At 35.2% G+C, this 13,682-nt stretch overlaps 1 protein-coding gene across 1 annotated transcript; it reads right to left on the reverse strand.

Annotated features, from left to right (window-relative positions):
• Nucleotides 1-518: 518 nt before the first annotated feature.
• On the reverse strand, nt 519-12,886 carry LOC121313410 (elongin-C). The gene is made up of 4 exons (XM_041245925.1): nt 12,798-12,886; nt 10,112-10,151; nt 8,629-8,772; nt 519-5,334 (listed from the first exon to the last, which is right to left on the reverse strand). Exons 2-4 carry the CDS (start codon nt 10,113-10,115, stop codon nt 5,144-5,146), a joined length of 339 nt encoding a protein of 112 aa, XP_041101859.1. The 5' UTR covers nt 10,116-10,151; nt 12,798-12,886; the 3' UTR covers nt 519-5,143.
• Between the last annotated feature and the right edge of the window lie 796 nt (nt 12,887-13,682).

The following is a 13,682-nucleotide window of genomic DNA, read 5'->3' on the forward strand; positions in this document are numbered from 1 at the left end:
GCCCAATATGTCTGTAATGAAACTGCATAATCAGCAAATGATGACATCATTATTAAGAAAAATGCTGTTTTTTTTTAGAACAGTACTGTATTTGGCGCATGCGCAGGAATACAGTGTGGACAGTACCTAACTGACCGTCTTCACAGCTATTTTACTGTGGTACAGCAGCAATGCAGTAGTGGGAAAATTTCAAATGAGGAGACAAAAGCGACATTGAAGTAACAAATATATTTTATTACTAATAATAATAATAATAATAATAATAATAATAATAATAATAAAAAAATTCATAAACCTAGAATAAAACTGTTGTACAAAATAGCGATTCATATTTGTACACGTTTATTATTTATTTTTACAACTTTTTTTGCTTCAACCCCCCTCTCCCCCTTCCCTCATGTTGCAGTAACATTACATTGATTTAAATTAAAACAACCAAAATGCCAAAACACTATGCTACCGCAATGAATTTATGAAGGTTCCATTTCTTTTTTTTTTTATTTCCCTCATGTTTCTCACAATTTTTATGATCAATTGCAGTCCATACTACCCTCTGTCTGGGCAAGAACCAGTATGACGCAAGAAATTGAAGTTGTGCTGTAAACAGTCAACATCTTTTAGCTCAATTGTTGAGCTACACCCAGGGCATGCCAATTCTTCTTGCTGACAAAATTGTCAACAAATTTGTCATATGCCGCATTGGTGCAGAAATGAATAAATAAATGGTGCAACACACCAGTTTAGCAGTGGCAGCAAGAAAAAAACTTAAGTGTATCATCTCTGCAGCATGACCCCTTGATCTGATCAGTCCAAATATGTAACCCCCCCCCCTTTTGTTTAATGCAAACAAATGTATTTAAATACATACTGCTTTGATTTATTTTTACTTTTATTAATTTTGTGTTATTGTAGTGTTCTTCAATTACAGTACTGAAGTTCCTAGAAAAAGGGTTAAATTGGTCCAATAAAGCCAATTATGGAATTGAATGGATTTGATGGAATGAAATCCAGAAGCACCTTGGCCCTCCAGTACTGTAATGGAAGAACACTATTATATCTTGAACTATAAACCTACATTTTTTTGTAAGAACCCATATTTTGCTAAATGAAATATTGATATCTACGGTTGGTTCAACACTACAGCAATACTCAAACATTCTTAGAAAAAGTTTAAAAAACAACATATGTTTGATAACTGGTTGAGACTACTATATTTGATAACGTTCTGTCTTTGGTTGTTTGCTGCTTTTCAGAAGGTATCTCTACAATGGTTTATCTAGTCATCTTCCTTTCTCTTCTCAAATTTAATGCAAATAGAAATTTACTTTGTAAAAAAAAATTGAATTAGAATAAGATTTGTTTGATAGATAGCTAAATGTTTCATTTAGTTTGCAATTAGTAAGTTTTTGTTCAATAAATGTGGTAGTTTGTTCAAATGTTGCTTCAATGTTGCTTGTGTCGCAGTTGAAATTTTCCCGTTACTGCACTGCTATTGTACCACAGTAAAATAGCTGTGAAATCGGTCAGTTAGGTACTGTCCACACTGTTTTTCTGCACATGCGCCAAATATGTTACTGTTCTCAAAAAACAGCATTTTTCTTAATAAATGGCTTTGTTGTTGAAAGATGCTGTGTCTGAGCTCCAGTCGAGCTGACAGTCTGTGACTGGCTCTCGCATTTGCAGGTACAGGATTGGTTGCTTTTGTCGATCCAAAGTATTGATTGGCTGGATCTGGTGGATGATAAAATGAATTTGCACCAATTGTGTCTTTGTTTAGTATTTAGTGTTCAATAGATGTGAACTATGCTTAAAAATACAGCAAGTCAAAACGAAAAAGCAAGCACTTGCACAGATTTGATTTTCACATTTGGTGCCGAGACATTCTAGCGGGCGTCTACCGTCTATTAGAGCCCGCCAGAACTGGATGCTGATTGGCTGACGGTACTGAATCGTTTTCTACCATATGCCATTAATTAGAGTCAAAGGCTAATTGCTTTAATATTCAAACCTCAAATGCTCCCCCTTTGAGCTACAGCAGTTAAATTAACCTGGAATGCACACACAAAGAAGACTGGAGAGTCTTACTTCTGTTGACCAGTTGTGTGTTGATTTCATCTATGTCAAGTCATTGCTCATCGACTAAGAACATCTGTAAACAAATGATTATCTGACGTGATTGTACAGGAACCACTAATTGGCTTATAATAGGCTGCATAACTCCCTGCACTCCTTTACTTGCTACCTACAAACCATTGTGCTTTTCAGACACAACTGTTGTCTTCCCACTCTCCTAACGAGTTGCTTTTTAGGGCACAAAAAAAAAAAAAAAAAAAATCAGTTGTTTTTGGCCCAATTACTCCATGAATTTAAGTTACGTTTAAGTCCAGGATATACAGTCAGACAAAAGTATTGGTATGCTACACTTAATATAAGATAATTCAAGAAAAAAAAAAAAAAAACAACATTTAGTGAATATTAGCCACTAATTAATGACAGACCAAAATATACACTTTGATAGTTTAACACTCTTCATAATTTTTTTTTTTTAAAAAAAGCACTTTAGCAATTTCAAATATTTGTTCATGACAAAAGTATTGGCACCTTTACATTAAAAGTCTCTAAAAATGTTATAGAACTAATTAAATATACTCACTGATTAAAAACAATTGCACAGTAAAACATACTCACTGATTAAAAACAATTGCACAGTAATTAAGCTGCATTATAAAGGCAATAGCCAGAAGAGGTAATTATTTCCAGCATGTGCTGAAGAAAAACATTCTGATGATGATCGAGACAAAGAAGTTGGATTCACATTTGAGAAAAGTACTCGTAGCAAACTACAAACAAAGGAAATGGCTACAAAAAATACCAATATCCTCAAATCAGAGCAATAATTAAGAGGCACCACAGGACAAATGAAACTGAAATGCTTGAAAAAAGTGGATGTCTAAAGAACATTTTGGGGTACAACAGGTAGGTGAATCAACTGAGCAGCTAAAAAAATTTAAGATTAACAGCCAAGGACTTAGAAAGATTTAGAAGTATCAGACATAATAGTGTACAAAAGAGCTGTACAAAGCTGCTGAACACAGAAGAGTTGTATGCATGCAGACCTCCCTGCAAACCACTTAGAAAGTTCATAAACAAAACGGTCTAAAAATTTGCCAAGAAATATGAACAGGAATCAAAAGCAGTCTTTAACTCAATTTTATGGTCCAATGAAACTAAAATATAACTTTTCCCCAGAAAGAGACCTTAGTGTTTGGATAAAAAAACAAAATAAAACAGGAACTCCTTCAATGAAGAAAGCCTTGTACCTAGTTAAATATGGAGGTGGTTCAATATTGATATGGGAACTGGACTGGACAACCATGTGATTGAAGAGCAAATGAATGCAGCCATCTACCAAAACATTCTAGAAAATACAATTATACCATCTGCTCACAGGCCGATTGGCAGAGTTTATCTCCCAACGACAACGACCCAAAGCAATCGACCAAGTCAACTGGAATTCTTTAAGAAAACGAAAGATAAAAATTCAAATCAATAGAAATGCTTTGAACTGATCTGAAATAAAAGCTGTTGCCAAGTATTCAATCTGTCTGAGCTGAAGGAAATATGCAATACAGACTGGGCCCAGATTTCACCAACTAGAATGTAACATACTGGTTAAAATCATAAACATCCAAAAGCTTTAATAAAAGCAAAAACAGAACAGACAAAATACTAAATCAGGGGTGCCAGTACTTTTGTCATTAACGAATACTTCTAATGAAATACACTTGCTTATTCTTTGATAAAGACTACAAAAAAATACATTTTGCTTTTTGTTTTATTAAGAAGTGGTTCAAGTTTATTACATTATTTAATGTTACCTTCAATTATGGTATAATAAGTGCAGGGTGCCAATACTTTTGTCTGCAACGGCAAACATAAGTTTATCAGAACTTCTCAAACATGGTCCTGTGGACCCCCTGCATCTGCTGGTTTTCCATTCCAACTGAGCTCTCAGTTACTTAAATAGACCCTTAATTGAACTGATAATTTGCTTAATTAGACCTTTTTACTTGTTTTCAGCTTAGAGTTGCAGATTTCAAGTTACCTATAACATTTTGCAATTAACGAACTCTGCAACTGTATAAGAACTGAAAACAATTAAAAAGGCCTAATTAAGCAAATTAGTTAAATTAAGGGTTTAGTTGAGTGATTGAGAGCTCAGTTAGAATGAAAACCAGAAGACACATGGGGTCCCCAGGTTTGAAACCCCCCCCCCCCAGTTACATAAACCCATTAGCATGTCCGACTCACAACTGTTCTTGGCCTTAAATGCCTTATTCAATCATAACACATCACACAGTTCACATCCTTTGTATAACACTGCCTCATGACAAAAACAATGTAGATGTCTATCATCATCGTGTAAAATTGAACTGTACAATGGGCAATATAATCATAATTATTAATGATGACACCTGAAAAAGCACAGCAGCCTTTGTGTATAAACATAAAAAATAATAATCTATATGAAATATAAGAAATAGAAACCTCATCCACCGAAATGTATGGGAAAAGCATTAAAAAACACTAATACTTTTCAAAGCACACAGACACAACTGCACGAAGTATGCAGTCTTGAGGATATTCAAGGTCTGCATTTTTAGGACTGATTAAATTATCCACTTTCCTGACTTTAATGTTGTTAAACATTAAACAGATATACAAGAAAAAAAGTTGTCTATATGAATGATTCCACTTCATGCATGCTTACATACATACACAGAACTGATACAATAATAAGGTTTGTAGGAACATTACAAATTACTAGTCTGGTACAGCCAGATCAGTTTATACTAATAAAGTGACCCTTTATGTTGTTGTTATCCAATATAGGACAAAATAGTGGAATAGAGTTCTGTTGGGGGGAAAAAAAAAACTAAACAAAAAAAACAGTAAAGAATATAAAAGAAATTCATACAAAACAAGCAACTTTCAGATTTTATACTGCCTACACCCGGACATTCCATCGCATATTCAACTGTATAGAAAATCTTCCAATAGCAAACAATTAAATACTATTTAAAAACAAAACCACAACAGGAAAAGAAAACCTAAACATTTTTGCAATATAATTATAAGTCATTTAACAATCTAGGAAGTTAGCAGCCATCAACAGTTCCAGTGCGATCTCAGGAGCGATGGGGAATTCGGGGATCTCCGTGGAGCTGTTGGTGTAGCGGACCTTGTAGGTAAAGTACATGCACACTTTGGAAAGGACGTGAGACGGGATCTCCCGGAAATTTACTTCATTAGTTTCATTTTCAGCAAACTGACCTGTAACAGAAAAAAATAAAAAATAAACTACCATGTATATAGTTTGTAGAGCCAAGTTTAACACATTTTACACATGAAATTTTAACCCATTACAAACGTATTTGCTAAATACACAAATACAGCATCCCAGGGGCACAGAGCAGAGTATCGTTTACAAACAAACAATGTCTGAAAAAGATCAGTGAAACAGTGTGGCAGTGATATAATCAACGTCCTTGGATTTAATTTAGTTCATCTGAAAACCTCAATCTCCTCGGCCACTATGACAGTTCATATAAAACCCAGGGCTAAAGTACCAAACTCAGTTGAGCTGCAGGATCTGAAATCAAGGTGGGGATCAATTGCATTGGATGAACGGACAGTGTATGGGGAAAAAAAAAAAAGAATCTTAGGTTCACATTTCCAGGAACACAGCTAAATATATTGTTAGGGATGGGAACTTTGAATAATAAGACATTCAAATACACAAGTGCCTCACATGTCGAATGTTCTAATAATCAACCTCCAATTAAAATAAATAAATAAAAATAATTGCATAGAACAATCCTACTCCCTATTAGCAGCATCCATGCCCACAGAAATGCATTATATAAATACATGACAAATAATTGCTTGCAAAAGGGCAAACAAACAATAAGCAAGTTAAATACAAAGTGTTTTTACTTTATGAAACAGGAAACTTTTTTTTTTTTAAAAAGGATCTTCAAACTAATTAATTTTCTATCCACTGTCACAGCCAAAGCACACAACATAAACTAACAAAGTACAACAAAAAATATCTAAAATAAAAATGGAGATGTGCCTTGCTTGCTGATTTCAGAATAAAGCCCGTAGAGTAGAATAACAAAAGGCTTACACTTGTCAAACTATTTGAAACAGTCAAATCCAAACAAAGGTTTTTTTTTTGTTTTTTTTACAAAAAACTAACATTGGCTTGAATGTTCACTTTACAAGTTCTTGTTTTAAAACAAACAAAAAAAAAAAACAGCATGTCCACATGTTCAGAGGAAAGACAAGAATGCAGTCTATTAACAATAAGTCCCACAGCTGAGGAAACTCTCTCGGCTGGTACAAATGTAGCTGGAATGCAAAGATAGGCTTTTGCTAACTGCTAATTTTCTGTAGCGATTTTCATTTAGTCTGCACCATGCAAGTGGGTCCTGATCGGGCTAAACACGACTCAAGGATTTAGTTTGAAACACATGGCTCAAGGATGTAGTTTGAGTTCAGTTTACACTGATGCTTTCTATGTGTAATAATCACCCCCAAAAAGTGTAGCCATAGCAACCTGCTTTTCACACACTGTATAAAGGTGTTCTTTTTTTTTTTTTTTTTTTTTTTTTTTTTTTTTTTACCAGTGTTGGATTCTTCCACAGTTGTCTGTGATCACCCTCCCCCGATGCTATCTGGCAGACTTGAAACAAGCTGATCCAGTTTCTCCTTTACGGCTATTCAGATTGGAAAATCAACAAACTGGAGGAGTTTATTTTTGTCAGGAATCCAATAGTGATGCGATAAGTGATGCCTTTCCTGCTGTATGTAAACTTGCAGGTTCCATATGACGCCTTAAACATTCCGATACTGCTGTTTTGAACTCTGTCACTGTATTTGATTCATGAGGCACTGGTTTAAGATGTTTTGACGGCAGGGTGGCACAAACTGGGTAAACGATAGATATTGATATCTCTGATTCACCACACAGAGCAGTTGTAGCACATTTCGGGCAATGTAATACCGGCAGCAACTCTTTGATAATTGCTCAACTATCATCTATCACATCCAACGTTCAGGCATCTGCCAGGTTGGTAAAACTTCTGTCAGATAACACTGCCCATCTTTGTTCCTGAAGGTGTTCAAACATGTCGTTCATCAAATTCCATCATGTATCACAGTACTGCATAAGATGGTGCTGTGGCTTGCTGCCCCAACCACCCGACTTACGCTGCAAACTTTAAAGCCATCATTAATAGCCAGTTGGAGGGTATGTGCAAAGCATGGATTGGATTCCCATTCAAGTGAATTGTTTGCTAAAACAATAAGCAGCATTTTTGTGAATGCAGGCAGTGATATTGCTTTTATATTCCAGGCCTCAGCAGCTGTGTTCAGCCCATCCACTAGATTTTCTGTTGTGTCTTTCTTCCACAGCGCAAGCTAGCAAAACAAAACTTTCCACCTTCCAGTCTCTAATAAAATGGCATGTGATGGTAATACAAGACCCTGCATTCAATGCGGCCCACAAATCAGTCGTAATGGCAACTTTCTGCCATTCCTAAATTATTGCTAACAGCAGCAGTACATTCTGAATGTAATTTTTACCGGAACCGTATACTCTGGCTCCATAAATTGCATGAGCTCTTGAAACCCGTCACCTTCCACAAAACTGATAGGAAGCATATCCTCAGCTACCATTTTTGCAATCAAGACTTCTTGTTTCAGCACGAGATGCATCACAGCGTCAACTGCTATGAATGCAGAAAAAGAACCAATGCTTGTTTGTTTCTCACATACTGTGTTTTGTTCTAAAGTAACAGAAGGGTGCTTGGATTTGAGATGATTAAGCATTTAAGTCGTTGATCTGTGGTAAGACAAACTTGTGCTGCAGAGATTGCATTTCACAGTGGTCTCATTTAATTTATCAAAATAATTCCAAGCTGCCATTGTAGCCGTTAAGACTCACAGCAGCAGAAGCAAGAGTACCAGAAACAACTGCTTCACTGGCATGCCAATAGCAGAGCTACCTAATGAAGTGGGCCCGCCTACCTGTCAATTATATCTGCAGTGGCCAGTGAGATGAGAGTTTTACTGGCTGATCATCACTTGTAACTCCCTCATCAAAACAATGTTCTCTAGGTGTAGTCAATGCATTTTTCCATTTGTTTAAAAAATAATTTATTCATTTAAAAACAATTATTGTATAAACACTTTTGAATCAAAGCATTCGAATGTTAACATAGAATATTCTGACTCACCCCTAGTAATTGCAGACATCAGTGCGTATTATAATACTGTGCAGTTTTGTTCAGGTTGACTGATTTGAATGACATTCTGCATGTCTGTCTGCCTCACTGACCAGCTGAGTTCAGCTGATGCTCTGAACTAAACTAGTGTTGAGGAGGAATAAAAAAAATAAAAGGTGCAAAGTGCAATTGTAATTAAAAACAACTGATGTAAAAACAATTTATACTTTCTAAATAATAAAACGTGGAACAGTACATGTCAAGTACAATTTGAACCCACCCATCTTTTCATTCACTATTTTCTGATTTTGACTGTCTCCTGTACCATAACACTTACCAGGGCCACTCAACATGGCTTTGATGGTTCCAGAAGTCAAAGCATGCTCTCTCTTCACAATAAATTCATGGCCATCTGAGGAAATCAGCTTTACATACATAGCGTCCGGGCCTTCACAGCCTCCATAAGCCTTTTCTTCCCCATCTAAAAAAAAAAATGTTTACAAGGAACAGATTTTATTAAATTGACTATCTTGGAAAAAGTTAACTGACTTGGTATGGCAGAGATAGGAGCTAAGAGCTGAATGTAGGAGCAGCAAATGTAGACTAAAAATTTAGTATCAGTCTGCAGTTCTGCTAAAAATAAATATTATTGCAGATCTGCTTTTTTTTGTCGATCTTCAAAATATGTTTTATGGTAAATGTATGTATTTCCAAATAAATTACATGGCATTCGATTTATATAAGATCCTAATATAAAAAGTAAGGATGGGGTGATGCCTAGTTTTTCATTATCAATACATCGTTCTCCAAAAAAGCTGATGCATCGATTCATCAACGTTATGAAGGGTACCCCCCCCCCCAAAAAAAAACATAGTAATACATGTGGATTATTGTGTAACACTGTGCACATTAAAATTGACTATATCTGTTTATGCACACTGTAATAAAAAATATATATTATTTGTTTTCCATTATTTGTGTTGATTTGTATGAGTTGGGGGTCAAAAAAAGTCCCGTCCCCCGCCCCAAAACCAAATCAAGAGGGAAAAAAAACCTAATTTTAAAACAGTTATCACTGTCCACAGCAGTTTAGTAACAAGAGTGTTGTCCGTGGCTTACTCTTCAATTGTGTTAAGGAACACGAGTGTCCACATTTTGTTTTAATTTAAGCGATTACTGGCACTTGATTACAATCTGCCCAGCATTACTGAATACCTGCTCAAAGGAGACTGACGTGGCCGGGATGCTTAACACTTCTGACCAAAGACACAGCTTCTTTTGGAACAATCTTGGTTGTTTTTCTTCATTTTTACTCTGGGGTAGTTCAGATGAAAAAATGCAGATTTTGTTTGAAGTTTTGAAGGGTGCCATCTCATTAAATGGTCATATAAATGAGTCGTGTTACCGGAGTATCCCAAACATTACTTTACTTTCTTGCCGTCTTTAGAAAATAATTGCCAAACATCGGAAGGCATTGTACCTCAGCCGATATTAATAATTCTACACAACGCTCTCAACTTGCTCTTTTACTTTGAAGATTCCTGCACAGATGCAATCTCATCAATAAACACCTGCAGGAGGTGGGGGCAGGGGAAGATGGTGAGTTCAATCGCATGCAGACTCAGTGAGTCAGACCTGAGGGGAGGAGAGAAGCTCTACACTTAATGCAAAAAATAACTGCCGACTCTAAATGCAATAAAAAACAAATACTTTGCTTAAACCATTAACACAAAAATGATGCACAGGGTGGACTATGGACAGTTAAACGATACACTGATAAATTGATGCATCGCCTCAGTCTTAATAAAAAAACTACTTACCCATTATTCCTTTTAATTAACAGCTAGCTTTGTTTTACACCTACAATAAAACACAAAAGAAAGTTAAGGAGTTTGATTTGTGTACTTACTCTGAATTTGTAAACTAGAACAGGTTTCAAACATAGAAAACTTTTTTTTTTAAAAACTGCACCAGAGAGCAGTAAATTTAAATAAACTATAGTGAGATGGACAAACATCTCACAGGTGTCTTAAGTGGCTTTGTAACGGACTGTTCTCCACCTGGAATCACGACACCAGACTAAACTTGTTTGTGTAAGTATACCACATGTAAACTGCTGGTTTACTGCATATGTTCTCGTATATAGCTATAGATTATTGTCTATCGCAGAAAACCAACACATTCTTAAAAAAATGCTTTGGTAGTGGAAAAAAAATAAATTGCCTTTTCAGACCAGGGCTGCTGTCAGCACACAGGACCCCAACGCCAGAGGGGGCCACACACAGACAGAAATTAAACTGCAAATATGAGTAAATGTACGATTTCTCTGTCAGCTAGCCTACTCAAGCAGCCTTTAGGGCTAGAAACATTTAGTTTTCACTCAACTAAACTGTATACGTGCAGTGCAGTGAAACTTTTCAGATCTCCCCCTTTCTTTTCCTGCTTGCAACTTGTTCCTTTAGTCCCGCCTCTTCTTACTCCCTGTCTTAGAGATGGTTACTACCTGGTTCCAAACAACATCGTGCTTTCAATGTTTTCAGCTCTCACTTTTTTAAAGTGAAAAAGAACTAAAAAGGGAGAAAACTCTTACATGAGGGAAATTTCAATCATTCTTACGTGATGGTACACTTGGTGTCTTGAAAGCCAAAGTTAATGCCAGTATGAAAGCTAAAATTTACGATGTTGAGGTAAGCTTCCCACTAAAATTGACTCATTTATCATTTGATATAAAATTAAAAAAATAAAATAAAACAAACAAGAATAGTAGTGGATAATATTAATGAAAATGACATGCAATAGCTTACAGTGATTTATCAGTCTGTTATACACATTAATAGTGTCACTTAGTTGTTCTCTGTATGGACCCACTACCGCAGAATATTGTAAATAAATGTTATGTATTTTGTTTAAATAAAAAGAAAAAGCCTATTTTATATGAAAGTTTAAATGTATTTTTATTTAAAAGGTGTAGTGGTGCCCCATAAAGTGTTTGCTGTTTAAGCTCATGTTGAAAAGTCATGGAAAACTGGGTTAGGGCAGGTATTTTATTTGCTCCTGAGTGAAAGCAATATTATGAATGTGTTTTGAGTGGAAAACCTTTGTTAAAACAATATCCTTGTTTTCGCGAAAAGATTTGCAATAGTTTATTGTGAAGAACAGACCTGAACAGATGTATTAATTAGCAACAAGCTTAACTGTGTCAAAAATTAAGATTACCATACAATCTGGAATGGCTCAAATTGCTATTAAATGTGCGTCTTATTTCATCTTTGAATTGTTAAATGTTTTACAGATATGGCTGAAGATGACAAGGGTGTTTGGACTACATTTCAGTTTTATCTTTCTGAATGGTGGTTACAGTCTGCCGCAAAACACTACACCGTGCTGTTTCCTATAATTTGATTTACATTAAAAAAACGACCTCTTACTATACAATTGTACTGATAAAACGCACTAATTGTTGTACTGTAGACTCGCCTGTTTGCCGTAACCACCTAGCACCACTCACAGCGGATATGACGTCACGCTAAAGCACCGCATTGGCTTCCGTTCTCCCCAGGTCTTTGTCAAACCGAAAGCTATTGCCTAATCTCGACATACAAACTGAACAAATGTGCCAATTAACGTTCTATAAATTGCCAGATTTACTTTACAACAATCAAGACTTTCATTTGACAAGTGTTTTGTCGAGCCTCGTTAACATAATTAGTATCATGCTTAAAGGCCTACTACGATACGATTTTAAAACCCACCAAAAATGAAACCTGCCAACTGGAACCTCCAAATAAAAAAACACAAATATCGAGGTCAAAAACAAGGAAAAGACGTCAAAAACAGAACACACACACACACACACACACACACACACACACAAACAAGCAGCACACTATCAAATTGTCTATGTAAATTTAAACATGATTGTCTGTAAAGTGTGTTTTTTGTTTTCTGTTAATTGATTACTAAGTAGGCTACAGTATAAAAAGAATACAGCAGCATGATTTCTTTTGTGTTGCCGGTAGGCTAAAGTAAAAAATAAAGTGTCCTACAGCCGGGATTCATGTGCTTTTTGTAGATTTGCAAGATTACTAAACATCCGAATTTCCATAACTGTGTAACGCTGTTACAGACTAAAAGAATTTCAATTTACATTTAGGACCAGTATCAACTCGAAACGTTACCAATTTATTAAACCGTGCTATGTAAGAAACATGCAGCTACAGTAAGTTAAACAGAACAGACTAGGATTCTGTACAGAGCAACACGTTAAAACAATGTACAGCTAATAAATAATAAGTACCGGTAACAACAAACACATCACAGCAAGAAACAAGGCCCCGGTCTCGGGAAGCTTAGGTCTTAAATTCTATCAGATTCTTATCTCCGTTGACGATTTACACAAGTGTTTAAGGCAGCAAATGCATTGGGAATACATGATTCGGATTAACTTTTTCAACCTAACTTGTAGAAAATAATAATATGCACTCTACATTCATAATCATTACTTACCACCTGACCGACGCGCTAACTTCTCTTCTGAGAACCGTCTATCCCCCTACGGGAAGTCGATTAGCTACATGAGTAATCACTTCCGTGGGGCACTGTGAAGATAGCAACACTAAGCAACAGCAGCAACTTCCGGTAAAATTTACTTCCGCATGTCACTCCGGAAGCGGCATTTTTTGTTTTCCCTGAGCGCAGAGCATAGCTTGAAGAATCCTTCTGGTACAGAGGTTATGCAGTCTTTTTTTTTTTTTTTTTTTTTTTTTTTTTAATATTTTATTTTTAAAAATAACTTATTGAATACAACGTAACAATACAATTCCACAATACAACATGTGAATGGACGTGTACAAAGTGATAGATTCCACCATACAAAACAAAAACAACACAAGTTCCTTCCTTTGTTCAACTCCACAAAATTCAGTTTTAAAACATAAGCATAAATTTTTTGATTCACTTACGGATCAAATTTAGTTTGTTTTAATAAGGATTTTTTTGCCCATTAAATATAATTATATATATATATATATATATTATTATATATATATTATATATATATATTATATATAACACAGATTAATTTATAATTGTTAGGTTTTTTCCCGAAAATGTAATTTTATAAATATGAAATTTACTTAAAATGATCAAAAGGTTCATTATATATTGCAATTCCTCTTCGTTCACACTGGAATCGTCATAATAAAAAACAAAGTTTTATCACCGCCTTCTATTTTTATTTTTTCCCTATTTTTTACTCAAGAAAATTATAAAATTTATGATAATGTTCTTATTACTTTATTGCCCATAAAAACACAAACAAACAATAAGCCAATAATGCAAATAAAAAAATAAAAAATAAAACCAATAGTACACATTGTTATTTCAATGCTA

The sequence above is a fragment of the Polyodon spathula genome, chromosome 3 (genome assembly GCF_017654505.1).
Source record: "Polyodon spathula isolate WHYD16114869_AA chromosome 3, ASM1765450v1, whole genome shotgun sequence".
In the NCBI taxonomy this organism is placed as follows: domain Eukaryota; kingdom Metazoa; phylum Chordata; class Actinopteri; order Acipenseriformes; family Polyodontidae; genus Polyodon; species Polyodon spathula.

What these genes read in the sequence shown, in the direction of transcription:
- LOC121313410 (XM_041245925.1), bottom strand. An exon ending in AGCCATGTTGAGTGGCCCTG is followed by an intron (nt 5,335 to 8,628) that starts GTAAGTGTTATG and finishes TTTCTGTTACAG; the next exon opens with GTCAGTTTGCTGAAAATGAA.